At 37.1% G+C, this 21814-nt stretch overlaps 1 protein-coding gene and 1 pseudogene across 1 annotated transcript; one reads left to right on the plus strand and one right to left on the minus strand.

Moving 5' to 3' along the window:
* The first annotated feature begins 8585 nt into the window (after positions 1-8585).
* On the plus strand, positions 8586-16803 carry LOC137944353 (syntaxin-52-like). Its single transcript, XM_068790013.1, has 7 exons — positions 8586-8675; positions 14700-14919; positions 15591-15692; positions 15870-15973; positions 16055-16155; positions 16253-16297; positions 16457-16803. Exons 2-7 carry the CDS (start codon positions 14702-14704, stop codon positions 16586-16588), a joined length of 702 nt encoding a protein of 233 aa, XP_068646114.1. The 5' UTR covers positions 8586-8675; positions 14700-14701; the 3' UTR covers positions 16589-16803.
* A 335-nt stretch (positions 16804-17138) lies between these two features.
* LOC137943538 (DNA replication licensing factor MCM4-like) lies at positions 17139-20978 on the minus strand (annotated as a pseudogene).
* Positions 20979-21814: the final 836 nt, after the last annotated feature.

The following is a 21814-nucleotide window of genomic DNA, read 5'->3' on the forward strand; positions in this document are numbered from 1 at the left end:
TAATCACTAAAAGGATAACTCATGTCACTCAAAGGACAACGATAAAAACTCACTTAAGGATACTCATAAAAAAGTCTCAATGGATTTAAAACACCCGTATGTAAAAAAAAAAAAAAGAAATCAACCGAAGCAACGTACACGAGGTAGGCCCCAAAGGGGTATGCGAGAGTAAAAAAGGATGGTAGGAGAAAGGTAACCGATAAAGATGGGTATGTGGGGAATGTAACAAAGGAAAAATAACTACCTCGATAATAAGAAGGAGATTGTAACGATAAGAAAAACAACTTAACAAATTTGACCAAGTATGACCTCAAGATAATTTCATGAGATGAGCAATTTTTTTTGGAGTTGAAGATGCAATATACAACCAAGTAAAAAACACAAAACTTGAAAACAACATTGACTATAAAAACTCTGATAATTGCAAAACTTAATTACAAGTTTTTGCATCCAAATTGATCAGTCCATATGAGGAAATTTTCTAATAAAATACTCGACGAATTCCTATTTGGAATACTTTCCAGATCAAACAGAATCAAAATAGAAACTTTCCAATGATAGATTTTCCTGAATCGGCAGCATTTTCCTAAATTAGACTTCCAAAGATAAGAGATTTATGGGATCAAGAAGATAGTGTTGAAGTCAAACCAAAACACTCTGATAAGATGAAAATTTTACTAAAAAACTCGAATTGTAGGAGAAAAGGAAACTCTATTCACGTTAAATGCCAAGAGATATAATAGGAGTGAAAATAGAAAAATGAGATATTTTCTATAGAGCTGACTTTTGGTACTTCTAATATCAATATCTCCCAAAATATAGCTCAGAATCACAAACGGTTCATTGTAAATGAAACTAGACTCAAAAATAATTAATTTGATACCTAATTTGACACCAAAATATTCGTTCTTGAATCTTTTATGAGCTCTTGATTATCTTAATTTTTTAGCTTGACTTTGCAAACTCCAATGCAAATATCTCCTTAAATAAAGATCAGATTGACATGAAATTTTATCCTTATTAAATTGGACTTTAATAAATTTCATCAAATTTTAAATTATCTTTATAAAATATACTTATTTTGAGATAAATCATATGATCAACACCTTAACCGAGAGACTTAGAATCCTTAAACATTGGCTCTGATACAATGTGAAATTTTGGATTCCATGGTGGAAGACCTTGATCAAGGTGGTGGAGAAAGAGAGGAGGAGGAAGTGAAAAAAATGGAGAAGAGAAGAGAATGGGAGGTATTGTTAGTCGAGAAAGAGGGAGAGAGCTCTTGGGAAAAGAGAGAATAGGGTAGGGACGTATTATGAGAAGAGGAGAGATTTGATGCTCTACCCCATGCCTTGAAACTCTTATTTATAGTTGTGGGAGGAGGTTTACAATGACTACAAGGCACTTAGGACTACAAGCTTTATGAAAAAAAAAGACAATAAGTAAACATACATCATCTTACATAATTACACCATTTGCCATCCTTATGAAAATCACTTTATTTACCCCATTTTCCACCTCTAGACGTATGGGAAGAATTCTCTCTTTTTTCCTTTTGTGCCATCCTTCATGTGTACCTTCTAACAAATTCTTAATAACTAAGGGGAGTCACTCAAAAGTGTTATACTCAAAACCGAAATTGTTCCGGTTCTCTTTAACATATGCTTGTATAAGTAATAGATATTCATTATTCAATTTCCAGTGGTTTCCATGCCCAAGGAAAATGCACCAAAGGATAGCTTATTGAAACATCAATCCACTTTCGATATTCGTTTTTTTCTCCCCTTCTTTCTTGTTCTATTCTATCTTAATTAATATTTTTTTCTCATAATTTTTCTTCATCTAATTCTATCCTCAATTGTGATTGTTATATTCTCAATTTATGTAATATATGTTGCTACATTTCTGCTTCCTCTCCCCACTTTAATATTTTTTAATCTTTTTTTATATTCCATATTCCCAGTATTTTAGTTTGATGATATTGCCAATAACAAGTTTGACTATATATAAGAAAGTAAGTAATCTACCTTTTTTATGTATTATTCTTGTATTATCCTTGTATTATCCTTGTATTACTCTTGATGATATTAACTAATTGTATATAAGAGTAGAATTGTTCATTGTAGCTTATTATTTTTCTCACTTTCTTATTCTTGTAATGTATTTTATCTCTAATTCTTGAAAAGAAGAAAATACTAAAGGGACTTGGAAATCTTCCATTTGTGACAAGTGAGTCAGCCCCTCTCACACTAAATATCAATGTAGTGTTTATTATATTTATCTTCTCTTGATTGAATGTAATATTATAAAAAATGAGAGAAAAAATAGAAGAGTATTATGGTCCTGGGTTAAGTACTTAGCTTTCCATTACCTACCAGATCGGTCTTTTGGTATGTATTGGTTAGGTGCTTAACAAAGAGACATATTTATTTTTTGGAAAACGAATGGAAAATAGAAGAGAAAATAAAAATTAGTAATATTTTAGGTGATTAAGACTAAAAAATTATTAAAGCAATCAAGAGATTTCCATTTATAAATTTGACATTTGTTAAGACACCAATTTCGTCTCTTTTTATTATGAAAAAAAATCTAAAAAATCTTAAAATAATAAATAATTATTATTCTTATATATATCATTTGGTTTCATGTTCGTCTTCCACCTTCTCACTCTGATCTGTGGATTTCCTGTTCAATGCCGTCAGTCCTTCCGCACATTCTTCTTCCCTCCTCCACTGCGAATGAAAAAGGAGAGGCGGCGGTACCAACTCAACCAGACTGTTCTCCAGTCCTTCACCTGCTTCATCTTTTCCTTACTCCCTCAAACCCCACCCTCCCTGGCTTCGCCATCTTCAGGTCGTGAAACAGAGGAGGAAGAGGAGGCGCCAGCCCCCTCCCCCATACTCTCTGCTCCAACGGAAACAGCCTGCGCCGCCGGGCCGTCAGTGAGGCTCTCCGGCGGGTTAAGGGTTTGTTCAAGCAAATAAAAAATCATACAAAAGGTGTACTGTGAAAGTGAAAAAAAAACTTCTTTTTTTAATTAAAAACATGTCTAATGAGAGAGTAATCACGAATAAGAAAAAAAATTCCGTTCTTTATTATTCTAACAGGAAACTATAAAGAGAATAAATTAAGAAGACAGAAATATAAATAAATTACAGATAAAAAATTTCAATAAAAAAATTTCATCATTTTGTTTGATGGTGCAAAGTTATCGGTGAGATAACTTTATGGAGGTAGCGATTCCTCAGTTGGATAGCGAGGAAGCCACTGGCTCTCAATGTAAGCAAACGCTGGTGGAGGTGGCGCCTTGTCTGGGACGATGGCACCTTGGCGGTGGTTCTGATTGGCATGTGGCGGCGGTGGAACGCGGTTAGAGGACCTCCTACTGTTATCCCATCCATGGGCGCAGAGTACAGCTATCATCAGCGAAAGCAAAATGAGAAGAGAACAACGAGGAAGATGAAGAAAAGCCATTTTCTGCCTTATCCAGTGCCTCCGCTCGTATCTTGTAGACGGGATAGCAATGGAAAGTTTGACGTGTCTTGAGAAGCATCTAGTAGGGAAATGAGATCCCGTGTGAGCTAAATCTTTATAGATGTGGTAGGGGGTCCTCTCCTTGTGGGCCCAGAGCCCATCTTCCTTCTCTCTTAGATGTCGGCCTTCTTTGGTTTTATGGGTTTGAGCTCATCTTCCATATATTTGGACTTACGGGCCTTACTTGGTCGTACGGGTTTGGGCCTTCTTTGTCAACTAATAAACTTAACATATTTTTACTTAGTAAACTATACGGGACTATTCCTTAACACTCCCCCTCAAGTGTAGGCTATCTTTTGTGGCTCTACAAATAGATTAGTTGGGTAGAAGCCCACATATGAATACCTGCGCTGATACCATGTGAAGTTGAGTATAAGGCCCATCCCAAAATGATTAACTAACTTAGAAAACCTACTTTCCAACTTATAAACTCAAGATCTTTATACTCATTAATCCATGTGAAACTATTTCTTAATACTCCCTTCTCCCAAACTCTCTCCCTCTCCATCTCTCGCTCTCCTCTCTCACCACCTTGGTCGAGGACCTTGTCATGGGATTCTAAACTAACACTTTTTTTTTTTAAAATGAGTTTAGTAAAATTTATTTTATATTATCGTATAGATGTATGAAGGCCGTGCTAAGTGACAACAGGGACCATATGAAACATGGACTCTTCATGATGATATGACTATGCTTACTATCTTGTTAGAGGAGGTCCATAAAGGATCTATGTTAGGAAATGACCAATGGTGGAGTGATACATGACCTAGTGTGCTACAAGAATTCAAAGACAAAATTGGGAAGAGAAAAGATGAAAGATAATGTTATCAATCGTCAAAAAAATTGAAAAAATAATATAGAAGGATGGCATAATTACTATCATCAAGTGGGTAGATTTGGGACCATGAAAATAAGTGAATAGAAGTGCCTGCACATGTTTGGGAAGAGTTTATTTAGATGACATTTTCGTTAACTTTTATTTTTATACTTTTTTTTTGTAGAAAAACAAGATGTTGAGCTCTTTAGGCATCAAAGTTGTCACAACCATGAACTCATCTATACTATGGTTGGAGAAAATTTTGCAACTGAAAAATTTGCTATTATGGCAAGTGGTGAAAGTGAAACAAATGAAGCTATAGAAGTTAGTCAAAAACAGCAAGATGAAGTGCAAATACGATATGAAGGTGTAATGGATTCAGGGACCGAAGAAACACCTAGATCAAGTGATGGAGGTGGCTCAATTAGTAGCCATAGCCAAGGCCATCAAACTCCTTTGTTGAATAACTGTAAACATCGAGCTCGAGTAATTTGGAAGAGGGATGAAGTTATGATGGCTTGTATTGAACAACTTTTTTGCTGCAATTCAAAAATTGGCAAAAGTTGGGAATGGTTCAAAATCAAATAAATGGATTGATTCTGTTCAAGAAATCCCTAATTTGGACACCAAATTTTGCCACCATTCTCCTTTGTTTGATACAAATGAAAATAAAGTGCTATTTGTTTGATATGACATGGGGAAAAAAGAGTTTTTGAAAGTTCCTCTAGGAGGATGTAATAGGAGGATAATAGTTAGGAAGAAACCATGTTAATTTGTTCATGTCGTAATCATTATATTATAGTTTTTTTGTTGTTGACTTTTAGGTTTTGATTTGTCTTGTTAACAATGGGAACGACTATTTTAATGTTAAATATGAATTCTTAGTTATATATGTCAATTTTTCATGTTGGTATCAATGAGTTCTTCATTTTTATGTGTTCATTATATAGTTTGGTATTGATATTTTATCATCATATAGGTGTCAAGATTACCGTGATTATTACCAATGAGAGAGTTGTTGTTGCTTTAGGAGTAATAGCAACTTCCCTAGTTATCATATCAATTTATTTTAAAAATGTATACGTGCCTCAAAAAAATTGGATTGGGTGGAAGGGCTCATATACGCTTAATGTTGGAACATATGAACATTTGTTTAGACATGTGTATAGGATGAGACTTCTTGTGGACAACAAGAACATTAAAGTTGAAGAACGAGTTGCTATATTCATGGTTACCATAGGTCATGGCCAAATATATCCAATGTCAGTGGAATGTTTCATATGCTCAATTTGGACTATTAGTACATATTTCAATAGAATACTAAAGTTGATACTTAAATTGAAAAATGATTACATATGTCCTTCTTCAACTAGAAATGTTGATCCAAAAATAGCGCGTAATGATAAGTATTATCCCTATTTCAAGGTAAACAACTAATGTAACTATTATCTGTGTATTTATTCATTTAAAAATAATTATATTAACTTTCAATGTGTAAATTTAAGAATTGCATTTGAGCAATTGATGGGATTTACATAAAGGCCCATATTATTGGCAATGACACTGCTGGGTTTTGGAATCAAAAACAATTCTTATAAAAAAATGTGATGGTAGCTTATAATTTTAATATGGAATTCACCTTTCATGCATGCATTAGATGCACCAAACGAATTTGTCGTTCGAAGAGGTAATACACTTATTTTATTTATTTATTTTTGTACATGTTACCTTTATTTATATTAATCATTATTATTGTTTCATATTGCAGGAAAGTACTACCTGGTAGATATTAGGTATGCTAACTTGCTTAGTTTTTTGGCACCTTATCGTTCAACTAGATATCATTTAAATAAATATGGTGAAACTCATCTCCCTCAAACTGCAACAGAGTTATTCAACCATCAGCATTCATCATTAAGCACAATTGGGATGACTTTTGGTATGTGGAAGCAACAATTTGTAATTAAGGATCAAACGCTTCCATACCTATATAAGACAACTAAAAATTGTCATCACATGTTGTATCATTCACAATTTTATACGGATATTAGATCGCAACAATGAAAGGATTAAAGGAGAGGAACCAATAGAAGTTATTGGGATTGATATAGCATTTGGACAAGATCAAGAAGAAGATAAAGATGATTTGGAGGAATTAAGTAACCAATCTGCAGTCTCAATATCAAGTAGAAGAAGGAGAAATGAACAAATTGGATTAGCTAACCATTTTTGTAATAATATAGTAGCTTAAATGTGAGACAATTATGTAGAGTACAATAGTTGATTTAGCAGGACCAATTTGTTTTTAGATAAGGAAGTTTTTAAATTTTATGTTTGATATTTTATTTTAGATAAAAAAGTTTTTAAATTTTATATTTGATATTTTATTTTACCAAAATTTTATCGGATAAGTACGGTAATGTATGAGATTGATTATTAATTTTCATTTATTTCCCTGGAAAAGGCACTAACAAATCCATTTAATTTTCCTTGGAAATTTTTAAAAAAATCCACATAATTTCCTAGTAAGGCACTAATAGGAGTTTATATGAAAGTTTCTTAACAATTTATATCATAGGAAAAATATTTCTAGTTTTTTTTGGGATATAACCATGTTCTCTAGACTTCAATTATGAAGAATAATCACAAAGGCAAATTTTATACTTATTGGACTTGAGACATTAATCACCTATTGATATCATTGATCATAAGATATCTAATCTAATACCATGTTAAATCTCAGGATTCCATTAGCAATACCTTAGGGAGTTTTGTGTGACAACGAGGTGAAGTGAGGAGGAAGAGAGGATGAGTTGTGAGATGGCAAGATTGAGGAGAGAATAAGAGTGAGAGAGAAGACAGATCAAAGTGGGATAAGAGGGTTGGACGATTTAGGGTTTCAAAGTGATCCTTAATGCTCCCCCTTAACCTTTGTATAATGACTTGAATTTGGAATATTATATAAATACCCTTTAACCTAAAGGCTGAAATTAAAAACTAAGAACATAAGATAAATTACAAGTATGTCATTCGTCTTCTTGTCTTCTAACATGGGTCTAAGCTGGTGTAGCCTAGTTTGTTCTAAAAATCCCTCGTGGGTGTAAGCTTGTATACCCTAATTTCTTATTAAGACCTTTTATGGTTAAGTTGGAGAGTCTGGTTAACTTTGGTAAATTTATGTAAAGATGTGGTCTATAAATTGGTTGTTACAGTCAATTAACTGGAGGTAGTCCCTATTTGTGTAACATTAGAATTGGCCTTTGAGGCAATTTTACGTGGATGTTGTATGACCCCCCAAGTATGGTGAATCAAATCTGAGGTGCAAGATACATTGAGAGTAGATTAGCAACCAATGGAGATGATTATGAACCACTATAAATCTTGTGTTTTCGTATTGTGTATGATTTTTTACTTTGAAATGAATCTTGCACATTGAAATCATCGAAAGGTAAGAACACCTTTGGTTACTTCCCTCCAAATTTGAAATTCCAAAGTGACTTTTCCCCCAAAACTTAGTGAACATAATGTTTGATGTAGTACTCTGCCAAATAGAGAAGTATATTCTTTTGTATTCATAAAACCTCCCTACATGTGTCTTTTGGATTCTCCAAACATAACTCAAGTTGCAAATGGGAGGTGTGTTGGGAGTAGGAATATCCTATCCCTTTTTCACAACTTTAAGAAGAGTATATTCGCTTCTATGATTAAGTTAAATAGTAACCAGTAGTTATGATGGTTGATCCAATACGAAAAACCATTTAGTGCGAAACATGTAAAACGTTATCTCAGCGCCATAGGATCATGATCAACGGCTATCTCAGTCGTCTGATCAACAGCTATCTCAACAGTCTGATGCGAAACATGTGAAACGCTATCTCAACGCCATAGAATCATGATCAACAGCTATCTCAGTCGTCCAATCAACGGCTATCTCAACCGTCCGATCAACGCTATCTCAACGCCATAGAATCATGATCAACGGTTATCTCAGTCGTCCAATCAACGGTTATCACAACCATCCGATCATGATCGGAAAGCTGAGTTAGCTGTTTTGCATGTTTCGTACCAAATAGTTTTTCGTATTGGATCAGCCGTGCAATAGTCATATCCTATAAAAATGCAAAAATTTACTCCCTTCATACAATAATATATGCCGATAAGAAGCATCAACAAAAACTAATGAGGATTATAGGAGATATCCTAATCAATGTCAAACCAATGTCAATAATTTACATATTGTCCCTCGAGGAAAAGGAGCCTCATTCTCGCCGTCGCCGAGGAGTCTCCCTCGCTGGGTGATCAGGCGTTCCATCTCCGGCTCCAGGTACGTCTCTCTCTCTCTCTCTCTCTCTCTCTCTCTCTCTTAGTCCACCATGGAAATCCATTCGCCAAAGCGATGCCTTCGAAAATCCATCGCTCCCTAGACTGTCGTATTTCCCTCCTTGCGACATCCTACGACTCTCCAGAGTAAATTTACCCTCTGTTATCAGCATTCTGCCTTCTTCTATCCTCTCAATTCCCCTCAGTCAATTCACTTTTCTCAGTGCGCCTTCTCTTACTTTTTCTTCCCACTATCTCTCCACCTATCGGCGGCTTCTCCTCACACAATCTTCCTTTCCTTCTTTGGGGGTAATATCCCTCCTCTTTTACAGCCTCTCCTCCGAAATCACCATCTCTACCATTTTTTCACTCTCAATATTTTTCTCCAAATAAGATACAAAAGAAGTAATAGGATTGGAGTTGTCGACAGATAAGATCAATGAGGTGTGATTCCCTTCTGGATTTTTTATAATTTGCGGTTTATTGATAACTTGTTTACTAAAATCTTATTTAGATGATCATTTAATATTTGTTTCTTACTATTTTCATGCCATTCTGTTTCATTGCATGGGGGAATTGTTGTTTTTTTTTTTCCCCGAGAGAGAGGTTGGGGGTGGGGGCAGCCTTTAAACAAAGGCCCAATCCACAAATGTAATCTGTGGGGGAACATTGTCCATTTATCCTTTTCTTCAATGAATTATGACGCTTCTTATTTACCATTCAAAAAGAAAAAGAAAAAGATGGTTCGTCTTCCTTTTAGATTTCAAGGTTTTACTATTTGATCTTTTGTCTTTTGACTATCTATTCCTGCTTTGTGCATCTTTTCCTTCATTTCTAAGAGCCATTATAAGCCAATTATTTTTAACCATTATGACACTAACGATTTGTTTTTCTTAGGTAATAATTTGATGTTTCTATTATCTTAAAAGTAGTTTGAATGACATATTGAAAAGTTATGAGATTGAAATTAAAGAAGATGGAAAAGTAAAGGAAAGAAGAGAAGAAGAGAGGAAGCAGCGGAATAAGCTGCTCACATTAGGGCTCAGAAATCAAGCCCTCTCCCTTTTATTAAATCACTTCCAGTGAGATTTAGTAAAAAACCAGAATTGCCCCTGGTTATAAAATCCTCCATAACTTCTCAAATACAAGTCAGAAATAAATAATAATTGAAACTTTACGAAGAACAACCTTCTCCAACCCTTGTGAGAAATTTATAACTACAGGAATGACCCAAATACCCCCATAAGTGTATTTCAACACTTTCCCTTAAGCTGAGAAGTAAATTTCAAACAGACCTAGTTTGTCATAAAACACCAAATATTCACATCTTCCAAGTGGCTTGATAAATACATTAGCAAGTTATTCAAATGACTTTACATATGGAGTGATAACTTGTTCTTGCATGATAGCATCTCTAATAAACTGGCATTGTATCTCAATGTGTTTAGTCCTCTCCTAGAAAGCTGGATTACTAGTTATAAAGATGGTTGTCTGATTGTTACGCTACATAATCATAGGCTCTATAATGTGAAACCTGAGTTCAAAAAGTATCGATTTCACTCACATAAGTTCACTCACTGTGTAAGTCATTGCTCTATATTATGTTTTTGCTCTAGATATTGCTACTACTATCTGTTTCTTACTCTTCCAATTTACTAGATTACCTAAAAAAAATAGCAATTCCCAATGGTGGACCTCATACCTATTAGACATCTTGCATAATCTACACCAAAGTATCCCAACATATCAATCTTCCCATGAGGAGTGTACAATAAACCTTTTCCCTAGAGCCCCTTTCAAATATTCAGGATCCTATGAGTAGCTTCTAAGTGTCTTTTCCTCAGATTTTCTACGAATTGGCTAACCATTCCCATTTCAAAAGATATATGTAGACTTCTAATAGCAGCGTAAATTAACTTCTCCACTAGGTGTCTATACTGTGTCTTATCCTTAATTAGGACTATGAGGATCATGAAGGCTAGTATTAACTTCCATGGGTGTATCCATTGGATGTGCACCCAAGAGACCATACTCTTGCAACATATTTAAAATATACTTTCTTTGGGATAAATCTATATCCGGCTTACTTCGAGCTACCTCAATACCAAGAAAGTATTTCAATTGTCCTAAATCTTTTGTCTGAAATTGTGTTGTCAAATATTTTTTAACTTGCTCTGTTCTTTCAAAGTCACTTCCCGACAACAGAATGTCATCTATGCATACAATTAGAATAACAATTCCAAACTGCCTTTTCGATACAAACATGGAATGACCACAATGGCTCTTATAAAATCCAAATTTCATAATCACATTGCTGATTTCTCAAACTACATTGTAGGACTTCGCTTTAAGTCCATAAATAATACCTTCCTCCAGTTTGTTGATGATACTATTTACTTTGGGACCGGCACGCTAGATCAAATTCACATAATCAAATCTCTCATTGGTCTCTTTGAGGTTACTTTGGGTCAAAAGTTTAACTGGAGGAAAACGACTCTATTGGGACTTCATATTTATCCAAACTTTTCTCCAGCGCATGGTAGACACTTTGGCATGCTCAATCATAACTCTCCCTTCCACTTACCTCGGCCCAAGGGGCTTTAGGCCCTTGTCGTTGAGAGACTTGAGCAACAGCTGTCTACTTGGAAGGGTAGGTTCCTCTCCAAGGTGGGTAGACTAACCCTTCTCAACTTCTGCCTTGCTGGAATCCCGAATTATTTTCTCTCATTTTTTACTTGCCCCGACTCAATCTGTTAGCACATTGACTTGATTAAAAGGAGATTCTTATGGTGTGGCACCAGCATTGAGTTCCATTACCACTTGGTCATTGGGAGGATGCTTGTAAACCAAAAATTATAGGAGTATTAGGGATTAGGTGCACCAACGAAATGGGGTCAGCTCTTCTTCTCAAGTGGTTTTGGAAGCTCAACTCCGTTTCAGTTGCTCTTTGGACACCGATGGTGATTGCCAAACTCCATCAGATTGGTGTTAGGTGGATTATTGATGGCAGCTGACGTCACCTCTCCCCCATTTGGAGATCTATGTTCCATTTATTTTGGGTCTATCGCTCCGCTATCCACTATTTTGTGGATGACGGATCCGGCCTGAATTTTTTGACTGATTGGTGGACGGGTGACGGCCCCCTCATCTCTTCTTTCCCACCGCTTTTGCAGCTTACTACTTGTCGTGATCTTTCTCTTGTTGATGCTTGGGCCAACAGCTCTTGGGATCTTCACCTAAGGCATGACCTCATTGATGATGAAGCTATCTCTGTCTGTGGTTTGATTGATGGCCCTCAACCAAGATTCGGAATCATGTGACAGATCGGATGATTTGGCTCCCTAAGGACAACAGGTGGTTCTCTATTTCTTTGGCATACAATTTTTTTATGGGATGGACTAGGACTTCCGATACTCACCTAGTTGTTATCACTTGGCGTCTCATGGCCCCCCACAAGGTGAAATTCTTCCTTTGGAGCGCTTGCCTCAACAAAATGCTTACCAGAGATAATCTCCTTCATTGTGGCAACTCCTCTCCGGATCTTCTTTTCCCCTTTTGTGGTTTGGAAGATGAAATTGTTAGTCATCTCCTCTTTTATTGCTCTTTTGCCTGGCAAGTTTGAACTTCTCTCCTCAGCCGTGTGGGCATCCAATTTTGCCTTCCCCATGATCTCGGTGCTATGTGCCGTTTTTCCTTTGGCGCTTGCCTCCCCAAATTGTGTAAGCTTCTCCTATCTGCCTGTGTAGCCCACATCCTTTGGTGCCTTTGGAAGGAAAGAAATTCTCGAAGATTTAATTGTGTCTCCAACACAGTTGTTGAAGTCTCTTGCCTTGTCACCAGCCTCATCTCAGTTTGGATGCACACCGGGAAGGAATTTGACTATTTGACGAGTGTCCCCCTCCGGACCAATTGGCGTGCAATCGCTCAGATGTCCGCTCCTCCGCCCCCCCCACCCCCCCTTGGTGACTTGTTGGACTCCTCCTCCGGTTGGTCAGTTCAAGCTCAACTCTGATGGAAGCACACTTGGTAACCTTGGGATTGCGGGATTTAGTGGTCCGATATTCAATGTTGAGGGCACCCCTCTCGTCTGCTAGTCTAGACCTCTTGGTATTGCGGACTTTACCACAAGTGAGCTCTCTGGTCTCCTTCACGGCCTCCGCATCTTCCACAAGCGTTTTAGTGGCCCACTCATTGTGGAAGGCAACTCCAAGGTGGTTATTGGGTGGTGTTCGTCCTCCACTTTCCCACCCTGGCGTCATTGGCACTTGTTTCTTGACATTTTAGATCTTGTATCTTCTATTCCGTGTACCTGGTCTCATGTTCTTAGATCAACCAACTTGGTTACTGATTCTTGTGCAAAATTGGGTCCCTCCCTGCAATCTCTAGTTGTAAAGGGATGTCTTCCTTGATGTGATTTCTTTTTTCTTGCAATAAAATCATCACTATTTCAAAAAAAAAAATTCCCTTAATCTAGAAATCAATATTACGAGGGATATTTAACACAAGAGCATTTACTGGAATGCAACGACAAGTTCCATGATAATTTTGTGGATGCAAAACATGCAGCACATGTGTGGTTCAATTTTTTATTTGGTTGATCAAAATAATCTTTTTCAAAACAAAGTAAAGAACAATGGGGCTTGACACTTTATGAGGAAACATTGTAAAGGCCCATCCTAAAATGACTAGCCTCTTTCCCAACTAATAAACTCGAGATCTTTGTACTCACTAATCTATGTAGGACTATTCCTTAACACTCCCCCTCATGTGTAGGCCCTCTTTTGTGGCTCTACAAGTGGATAATTTAGGTATAGGCCCACATATGGGTACCCGCTTTGATACCATGTAAAGTTGGGTCTAAAGCCCATCCCAAAATGACTAGCCAACTTAGGAAACTTCAATATGGAAAATGGCATAATTCTTTTTTTATGGTTTGATAGCAATTATGGCTACTGCAATAGTTTTAATCTTGATATTTCAAGTTCAGAAAACGAGATATGGCCTGCAAATGTTAAGTCTTGAAGTATATTCTCTTTCACCAATTATCCCTATGATTCATGGAATTATAAGAGTATAATGCACAATTGACTCTATCTCCTTGAGAAATCTATCTTAGATCTTACCAATTTCACGACGAAACAGCTGATTAATTGTGATAAATTCCCTGATCTGATGTGGTTTGTGAGTTCTTTTAAATGTGTAACTAGTACAGAAATAGACTTTTATCATTTCAAGAAAAAAAAGGTAGAATTTTATGGATCGGTCTTTATGATAATATCTATAATCATAGTTGGGCTCATATATGTTTTTGGAATATTTATCTATTCAGAATCAGTTTAAAAAAAAAAATTAACTAGATGTGCATTATTTTTAGTAGATTTATTTAAATTTTTTAATATCCCTCTAAGAACTAATGTCTTCGAAATGCTTAGTAGTTTGGTTCTAGGATAGATCTGATATCCAGAGTAAAGTCAAGGAACTTCATTGTGAGGGGAATAAAGGTTTACCATCTCTACGTGCTTAAAACCTCGTGACTAGAAGTCTTACTTATGTAATTCGTCAAATAAACTTTGCTCTTGGGGGCTTATATGGGATTCTTTGAATTTTCTTTCTCCAGTTAGTACCATTATCAAATAAAGTAAGACAGAATTTTTATGCAGCTCTAGATGCTTCACCGATTTTCATGTACGAAAATACTTTGGGGTGCAAAAATTTTTATTTTATTTGGAATTCAAACTCCTCCAAGTCTTTTATCATGTCAATCAGTGCTAGTCTCTATTTGGAATTCTAACTCCGTCGAGTCTTTTGTCATTTCAATGAATGCTAGTCTGTATTTGGAATTTAAACTCCTTGTCATTGCGATCTGTATTAGTCGTATTTATCTCATGTCATGAATTGTGTATGACTCAATCATGTCTTATAGATTTGTGTGTTTAAGATGTCTCTTTTGACAGCTTTTGTTGAATTACTATGTCTAAAGATGGCAGGATTGTTTAATGACAATCATTTATTCTTTTTTCTTTGGCAGTGATGGGCTCTGCTTCAGATTCCTGGTTGAGAGAATTTAGTGAAGCTGCTAAACTTGCAGATGACATTACTGCAAGTATTCCTGAGAGGAGCTCGTTGCCTGTGTCTGGGCCTGATGCTCAGAGGCATTTATCAGCAATAAGGAGGAAGATAACCATTCTTCGAACCAGACTGGATAGCTTGGAGTCTCTTCTGTCTAAGCTTCCTAGCAAGCAGCCGATGTATGTGCTTAGCTTTCAATTTTTGTGCTTGTTTGAGGAAAAGAAAAAAAGAATTAATTATTTGATGGTTGACAGTATTCTTCTCACAAAGTAAGGGGAAATTAACTCTAGCTTTTGTGAATGGCTTGAATTTTTCTCAGTTAAAAAAAAAAATCCATGGTTCATTTTCCGAAGTGGCTATCAGCTTTAGCTTTTGCACATAAAAAAGAAATGTAGGATTATCAGTTGTGCCATATATTTGCAGTAACATCTTCTCTTTTTTTTGTCTAGTGAGAAAAGGTTTTATTTTAATTGAAATTTTGACTTGCAGTTCAATGCCTATTCATTCATAGTCTCTGTTGGGATAGTGCAAAGTCCTTGCCATGGTTGTCTTTAGTGATCAACTCCCACAAATAGTATTCTTGACCTTCATCACTCCAAAGATTGAAGTTGTTGACAGTTCTTCCATTGTACCTAAAAAACAACTTTGGTTTAGATATAAGATGCATTAGAATAAAACCACCTCTGCAGCTGCAATGATGAGACATGGCTAATGGTGGTGTTGCTGCCTGTAAATTTTGTGACACAAGTGTGCTTGCTTGCAGTGCCTGATGCATGATGTGCTAGTTGCTCTGAAGCTACAGGTCAACTGTTAAGACAGTAATCTGACATGTTTGTTATGGTGTACACAGAACTGAGAAAGAGCTACATAAGCGTCAAGACATGCTGGTTAATTTAAGATCCAAAGCTAACCAGATGGCTTCTGCTTTAAGTATGGCAAATGCGGTGAGCAGGTGAGGTTCTTTCTCATCTATCTATTTAGCTATATTACATTGGTTCCAGTATGTCCTTCTAGCATAAGGAAGCAGCGTGACATGTTTATTTACTTCAGATGCATTCTATCTTGTTATTGAGCTGGAAGGTGAAGACAAAAGTAGGTGATTGATGGATATTGTTATTGATGTGACCAGGGAAGATTTACTGGGAAAGGATAGAAAGTCAGCTGATGAGATTAATAGAGCAGTAGGGTTGGACAACCATGGGCTTGTTGGTCTACAAAGGCAGATTATGAGGGGCAAGTTATAAAATATCCTTTTAACTCTTTTGCGTTACATATACATGTATTTCAATTTTACCTTTTTCTTGTCTAAAACAGAGCAAGATGAGGGTCTTGAAAAGCTTGAAGAAACTGTAATCAGCACCAAGCACATAGCATTGGCTGTTAATGAAGAACTGGACCTACAAACTAGGCTTCTAGTATGTTTTCTCTAATTCTTTCCCTTGAATGTCTCCATTTCCTTCATACCCATACTCAATTCTTCTAGATTTCTTATGTCTTGCATGTTTTGTGCAGGATAACCTGGACCAGCATGTCGATACAACTGACTCACGTTTACAGGTTCTATTTCTGTTCTATTTCAGTAGTACGCGTCGCTGTAGTACGCGTCGCTGTAGTAACCACCCGAAAAGCCTTAAAATTGCTGGTTTTTCCCCTTCTTCTTTTGCCACAATCTTTTAAGATGATTTTATTTATCCTCCCAAATTTATGAAAATGCAGAGGGTGCAGAAGAAACTGGCTTTCCTCAATAAGCGTACAAAGGGAGGGTGCTCTTGCATGTGTTTGCTGTTAGCAGTGGTCGGTATTGTGATTCTGATAGTTGTCATATGGGCTCTGATCAAGTTCTTGTGAGATTTGTTCTTCCCATTTCATCAGGTGTGCCTTTCGATGCTGTGTGATTTTTATTTTTTCCTCGGTGTTTTTTAAGTATTGTGGACTCTCCGAAGCTATAAACATAATAGTTCTTTGTGGAGTTTTACAGACGAAAACAGATCTGATTCATCTACTATGTAAGTACAGACTAGCATTCTTCCGGAGTACATTTCCCAATCCTGTCAAGCATATAATTTCTGTTTCCTGTTCTAGCTAATCTATACTTCATTACTAGTCTGTGCTTAGAATTGGTGTAAGATAAGTCGTCATATCCCATCTATCACCTGCAGAACAAGTCAAAATTCCCATTCCAAACAAGGTTTTAATCACACTAAATCCTCTTCACACTGTCACCATGAAGAGAAACAAATCCTTCACTAGGAAGTGAAAGTGCAGCATTCCGTAGCTGGGAAACATGATAGAACAAAGGACCTCACCAGTTAGAATACACCATCAATATGAGAGTAATCTCTTTTAATTTCATAAGAAAAAAACAGTTTCTACTCACATCATTGAGGTGGACCTCCATAGAGCTTTGCCTCCTCATAGTTTCCAATAACTGAAACAGTAGACAAAAAAAAGGCTAAGAAAGGGGCCAACTTGCAATACAAGACACTGTCAGAGGAGGATTAACCCAGCCTTACCTTGAAGAGGATCCCCCTATTTGCATTTTCTCCATTATTAGGCTGCGGGTTGCTGCCAAGATATTCTCCCTTCTCATCCTTTCACTGGCAGATACCTCGGTTGTGATCAAATCCATGTCAATAGTCCCTATGACAAATCATAAACTCCATTAAAAGAGTCCACAGTGGGAATGATAAGGTGAGAATCTTTTTATGAAACTAATTTACCAGTTGAATGGTCAGTAGCAGACTGTTGCAGTGCCACTTCCAAGAGCCTAAATGCCTCATTTACATCGCCTACCTCAACCTGCATATAGATCTGGCATCATCTTCCTGCCATTTTCAATGCTATCATCACAAATATCAGTTAACAAGTAGATGCTTCATACTCATTCTGAGAAACGGATTCGTACAAGTGCTTCACTGAGACGAATTAAGCTCTCAACTTGCCTTCGGGTAGCAGTTATCACCTAAGAGTGAATAAATTCAGATGTCATGAGAGATTCATTAAGTAGCACGAATGTTACTGGATGGTCTTCACCCCGCTTTCCTTTTTACTACTACCAGGAAAGTTTCCTCTTTTCCTCATCCCAACGTATCCTAATTCCTCAGCAGCCTCGTCAGACAATTGAGGATGAATATGCTTTCTAGCATAACTAATATAGGATATTAAAGTCGAAAGGTCTAAGACATCCTCAAATGAAGTCTTCAAACCAAACAATAAGGTTTTTTCAATAAAGGCAAAGACAAGAACACAGACTAAATTTGAAAGAAAGGAAGCCTAAAGACCTGAGGTTTTTGGAAATGCAAAGCCACTATATGCTTAGCCAGACGCCTATCTGTTTGTTCATCTGCCTTGTGAAGAACCAAGTAAATCAAATCAAACCTGAGATGGAGAGACTATCAGCAATGCTTATAAACACAGAAAGAGAGAGAGAGAGAGAGGTCTGTCACTTGCCTAGATAACAGTGTGGGAGGAAGATGGATGTTATCTATCACAGACAAGCGAGGATTGTAGCGTGATCCACTTGGATTTGCACAAGCCAATACAGAAGTCCTTGCATTAAGGGAAGCAATTATCCCAGCCTTAGCAATTGAAACAGTTTGTTGTTCCATCACCTGCAGAGAAGCAAAAGCTCTCAAGATGATTCAAATAAATGAGTTAATGCACAAGTTAACTCATCACTATAGCATTAGAAGATAACCACCTCATGTAGCATACTTCTTGCACTATCTGACATTTTGTCGAATTCATCAATGCAACAGATGCCCTTGTCACTAAGTACAAGGGCTCCACTCTCAAGAACCTGAAAATTTTATAGCCAAAATATAAGGGAAGGGACGAATTCAGCATAGAGTTTGATGCAAACAGAAACCTATAACAGAACAAATGTAAAAGTCAAGTAGATCATACAGCTTCACCCGTTTCAGGGTCCTTTGTGACATATGCAGATCCCACAGCAGAGTTCCCTCTTCCAATTGTGTAGATCCCGCAAGGTGAAAGCTTGTGAATGTACTGGAGTAGCTGAGATTTGCTGGTTCCAGGATCCCCCACGAGCAGAATATTTATGTCGCCACGAAAGCTTGTGCCTGATTGGAGCTTCAGAGCACTTCCCCAAAATAACTAAGATTTGAAGTTACATGAGTATGCATATTAAAACATGCCCTTTCTAAATTAACCAAATGAGCAACAGTGCAGGGGCATTGAGCTCATTACTATCTGGCAGAGGAGGCCTTCATTAACTCCCAAATATTTGGAGCCAAAAATCTCGCTAGTCTGTCATATATATCCGATTGTTTACATAGTTCTTTCAATTTCTCTCCCGACAGACCATACTGGTAAAGTCAGACACTTACATCTGATAACCTCTGCGTACAAAAAACAAAAGCAACCTCTTGAACCAACTAAGTATACCTTTTCAGCATATGCTGATGAAACATCGACAGGTTCAGCACCTCTTGAACCAATAACACCTTCTTCCATGGGGTCCTCTGCCTGCAACCTAGACTTGTCCGTTTTCTTCAAGTGAAGACAATCTCTATATGTCTGAAAATTCACGTTTGATTAAGCTATTGCACTTGACTTCCATGTGTCTGATAGCATTATCAACCAACTAAAATTCTAATGCAAGATACCTTGAATATAGATTTCACAGTTCTTTGTGTAGGCCCAACTCTAACACTCATAGCCCGGTATATCCCAGTGACTTCAACTCTATCACCAGGTTTACCAGTATCAACAAGTTTGTCATGCATCAATAAACTGACTGTGTGCGGAGTCCCTCCATCTGGAATCTCATCTGGTGTCTCCTGCAGTCTCACAATCTGCTTATCTGCAAATCTGTAGTTCACAAAAGGAGCGAGCTTAATTTTACCAAAGAATGAATGCTGAAAACCGATGACTAATCAAAGCAATTCCAGTACCTGCATCTGTTGTGAACCAGAGTCATTGAATTTACTGACTAGCATTCTTGACTGTGTGCGGAGTCCCTCCATTTGGAATCTCATCTGGTGTCTCCTGCAGTCTCACAATCTGCTTATCTGCAAATCTGTAGTTCACAAAGGAGCGAGCTTAATTTTACCAAAGAATGAATGCTGAAAACCGATGACTAATCAAAGCAATTCCAGTACCTGCATCTGTTGTGAACCAGAGTCATTGAATTTACTGACAAGCATTCTTGCCTTGTACATCTAGTCGGTTCCACAATCCGGCCTGGAAGAACCCAGCTTGATCATAGTCACAATTAAATATATCAAGAATAAATTAGAAGTTAGGTAAGAGCTTACCTCTGTCCACCACAATGGGATCGTAGTAGTAGCCACACATAAGGCAACAAAAAACAGCCTCCCTTATTTCAGGTATGATCGAGCTGCACCGGATAATCATCCCTTTGATGGATACCATCTTCTCAATATCTGAAAATGCAAAGTTCCAAAACAAAAATGTTCTGAAGAATAGAAAGAATCAAACTCAGCAACAGGTAAAATAAGCAAAGAGGTAAACCTGATAGGTTCAGATTCCTCATTGAGACAGAGAATCTCAGATTGAAAATTCTTGCCTGGATATGCTTCTCGAAGAGAGGATTTATATTGCTCACCATGTCCATGAGAACTATATCAAAGGTGGCGAGAACTTCTAACGGGTGACCATTTTGTTGTAGAGGTCAAGGTCATAATCATAGATATCTTGCGCATCCACATCGATGGACTCGCCTTCTAGCTCAATGCTCCGATCAATGGCTTGCATGTACTTTCCCTCCAGGTCGGAATGGTGAGTTCGAAGTGCTGGAGGAATCGCTTAATGGCAGCATTGACATCATGGACGCTGATATTGGTACCCCATACGAAGGTCGGAGGCGGCACATCCGGGTCGGCGTTTTCAGGGTCTGAAGATGGTGGCTCTGAGAAGGAAGTGGGATTAGCTGACGGGAGGCGGGACCTGCGGCGGCCGGACGAGGGGGTGGAGAAAAGGGGGTCGAGGGATGGAGAAGGGGAAGGGAGGGGAGGGGAAGTCCGAGAGCCAGCGGTGGTGAAGGATCGTCGACGGCGGCTAGTGGAGGACGGAGTCGGGGAGGAATTACTGGCGACGATGGGACTGGAGAAGGAGTCGTCCGGAGAAGATGGACCTGCAAATAAAGCAACTTGATTAATCAATCAAAGCGCCGAAAAGAGATTGAAGCACCAACTCAATTCTGAGAAATAGAGAGAGAGTTACCATTCGTGTTGTTAATGGGAGAAGAATCCATGGCGGAGGATACAGAGAAAGCTGCGAGTTTGGACAGGAAGGGATCGAAGGCAGGAAAATCCACAAAAACTAACTAGAGCAGGAATTTGGCGGGAGAAAAATTAAGCGACCGTAGTCCCAGAAGGTGGGAGCAATCCGTTAGATGGGCGACCGGTTAAAAGTGGGAAATTTTACAGATTTTTATTCAATGATGGCAAATTTACATTCCGTATATCAAATATTTTTTATTTACGATTTTCATTATTTGAAATAAAAATGCCCCTATTTTTACACCACAACTATCTCATAAAAAAATAGGATTATAACAATACAATATAATATTTCACTATAGAAAAAATGTCTCTATATATCTTTTTCTTATAAACCACTAAAAAACTATTTTTATCGGTAAGTATAATTATGTTATTCCATAGTAAAATACCATATTATGAACCATTATAACATATGTCATGAGATAGTTGCGAGTTGAAACTAAGAACATTTTTGTCACAAATAATATAAATAAATCATATATATAACATTTTTTATACATAAATCATGAATTTGTTATCATAAAATATAAAAATATGTATCAACAATTGATAGATCAAAAATATCAAATTCATAATTCATAGTCTTTGAGATAAAATGCCCTTGTTCTGACTACTCTGTAATAGAATACTATGTTATGTTGCTCTACAGTAAAATATTATATTATTTACTATCATGTTTCTATTTTATTAGCTACTTGTCGGTTAGAAATAGGGGCATATGTGATATATGAATTATGGATTTAACATTGATTAATATATAATCTATAAATTTCCCTATAATGGGAAAAATGTGGATGATATGTCA

Source organism: Aristolochia californica, unplaced genomic scaffold, assembly GCF_029961685.1.
Source record: "Aristolochia californica isolate CCGP_79_NKW_82.1479 unplaced genomic scaffold, dmAriCali1.0.hap1 SCAF_11, whole genome shotgun sequence".
Classification (NCBI taxonomy): domain Eukaryota; kingdom Viridiplantae; phylum Streptophyta; class Magnoliopsida; order Piperales; family Aristolochiaceae; genus Aristolochia; species Aristolochia californica.